Raw genomic sequence first — 1,198 nt, forward strand, 5'->3', positions numbered from 1 at the left:
GTATCACCATACACCTTTCACGATACAATGCGTATCACCATACACCTTTCACGATATGATGCGTATCACCATACACCTTTCACGATATGATGCGTATCACCATACACCTTTCACGATACAATACGTATCACCATACACCTTTCACGATATGATACGTATCACCATACACCTTTCACGATACAATACGTATCACCATACACCTTTCACGATACAATGCGTATCACCATACACCTTTCACGATATGATGCGTATCACCATACACCTTTCATGATACAATGCGTATCACCATACACCTTTCACGATACAATACGTATCACCATGCACCTTTCACAATACAGTGCGTATCACCATGCAGTGTTGCACCTTTCATGATACGATGTGCATTACCATACACCTTTCACGACACGATAGCTATCGCAATACTTTCACGAGAAACTACACTGCAAACGATACACTTAGCCGTTACTCTACCAATCGTGTGATGAACGCTTGCGAATGAGTGTCTTGAAGCGCTTAGTCAACAACTGCTACGGAACTGCGAAGTGTGTCATGCTTCTTGTTTTATTTCCTGATGAAGCTTTACTACCAAATGATTTATTTTATTGATTTATTTTTTTTGATATTATTTTATTTATTGATTTATTTTATTCAGTAGCGTATCGCTACATGTATTCTGCATCACGATACATCGATGAATCGTCCCCAACCCCTAAAAATAACCGCGTCGTCTGCCGAACCCAGGAGTCGCCACGGAAACGGTCGGTTTGCTTTCGCAGGCGATGTTGCACCGACAACGCGACCAGATCCCCCCGATCATGCTCGACAGTAACTCATCGGGCGAGCCGGCGCCGAAAAAACCCGCGCCCGCCTCCGCCCCCCAGACGGCGCCACCGCAGCAACAGCAGCAGCAGCAGCAGCAGCAGCAACCGAGCGAGGATCTGAGGACGAGTCATCGACGACAAGTTATTTATCATTGTTAACATATTATATCATTAATTATTATCATTGTTAACATATATATCATTAATTATTATCATTGTTAACATATATCATTAATTTATTATCATTGTTAACATATATCATTAATTATTACCATTGTTAACATATATCATTAATTATTATCATTGTTAACATATATCATTAATTATTACCATTGTTAACAATATAATCATCTAAGTGTATCGTACATTGTGTTAAA

At 39.9% G+C, this 1,198-nt stretch overlaps 1 protein-coding gene across 1 annotated transcript in view; it reads left to right on the forward strand.

Moving 5' to 3' along the window:
• LOC106818279 (cleavage stimulation factor subunit 2-like) overlaps positions 1-980 on the forward strand; it is a 9,184-nt gene extending 8,204 nt beyond the window's left edge. The window contains exon 6 of the mRNA XM_014823000.1: positions 777-980. Within this exon, the coding sequence (XP_014678486.1) occupies positions 777-980 (204 nt within the window). The remainder of the gene's footprint in view (positions 1-776) is intronic.
• The last annotated feature ends 218 nt before the right edge of the window (positions 981-1,198 follow it).

This window comes from Priapulus caudatus, unplaced genomic scaffold, assembly GCF_000485595.1.
Source record: "Priapulus caudatus unplaced genomic scaffold, Priapulus_caudatus-5.0.1 Scaffold2131, whole genome shotgun sequence".
Taxonomy (NCBI): domain Eukaryota; kingdom Metazoa; phylum Priapulida; class Priapulimorpha; order Priapulimorphida; family Priapulidae; genus Priapulus; species Priapulus caudatus.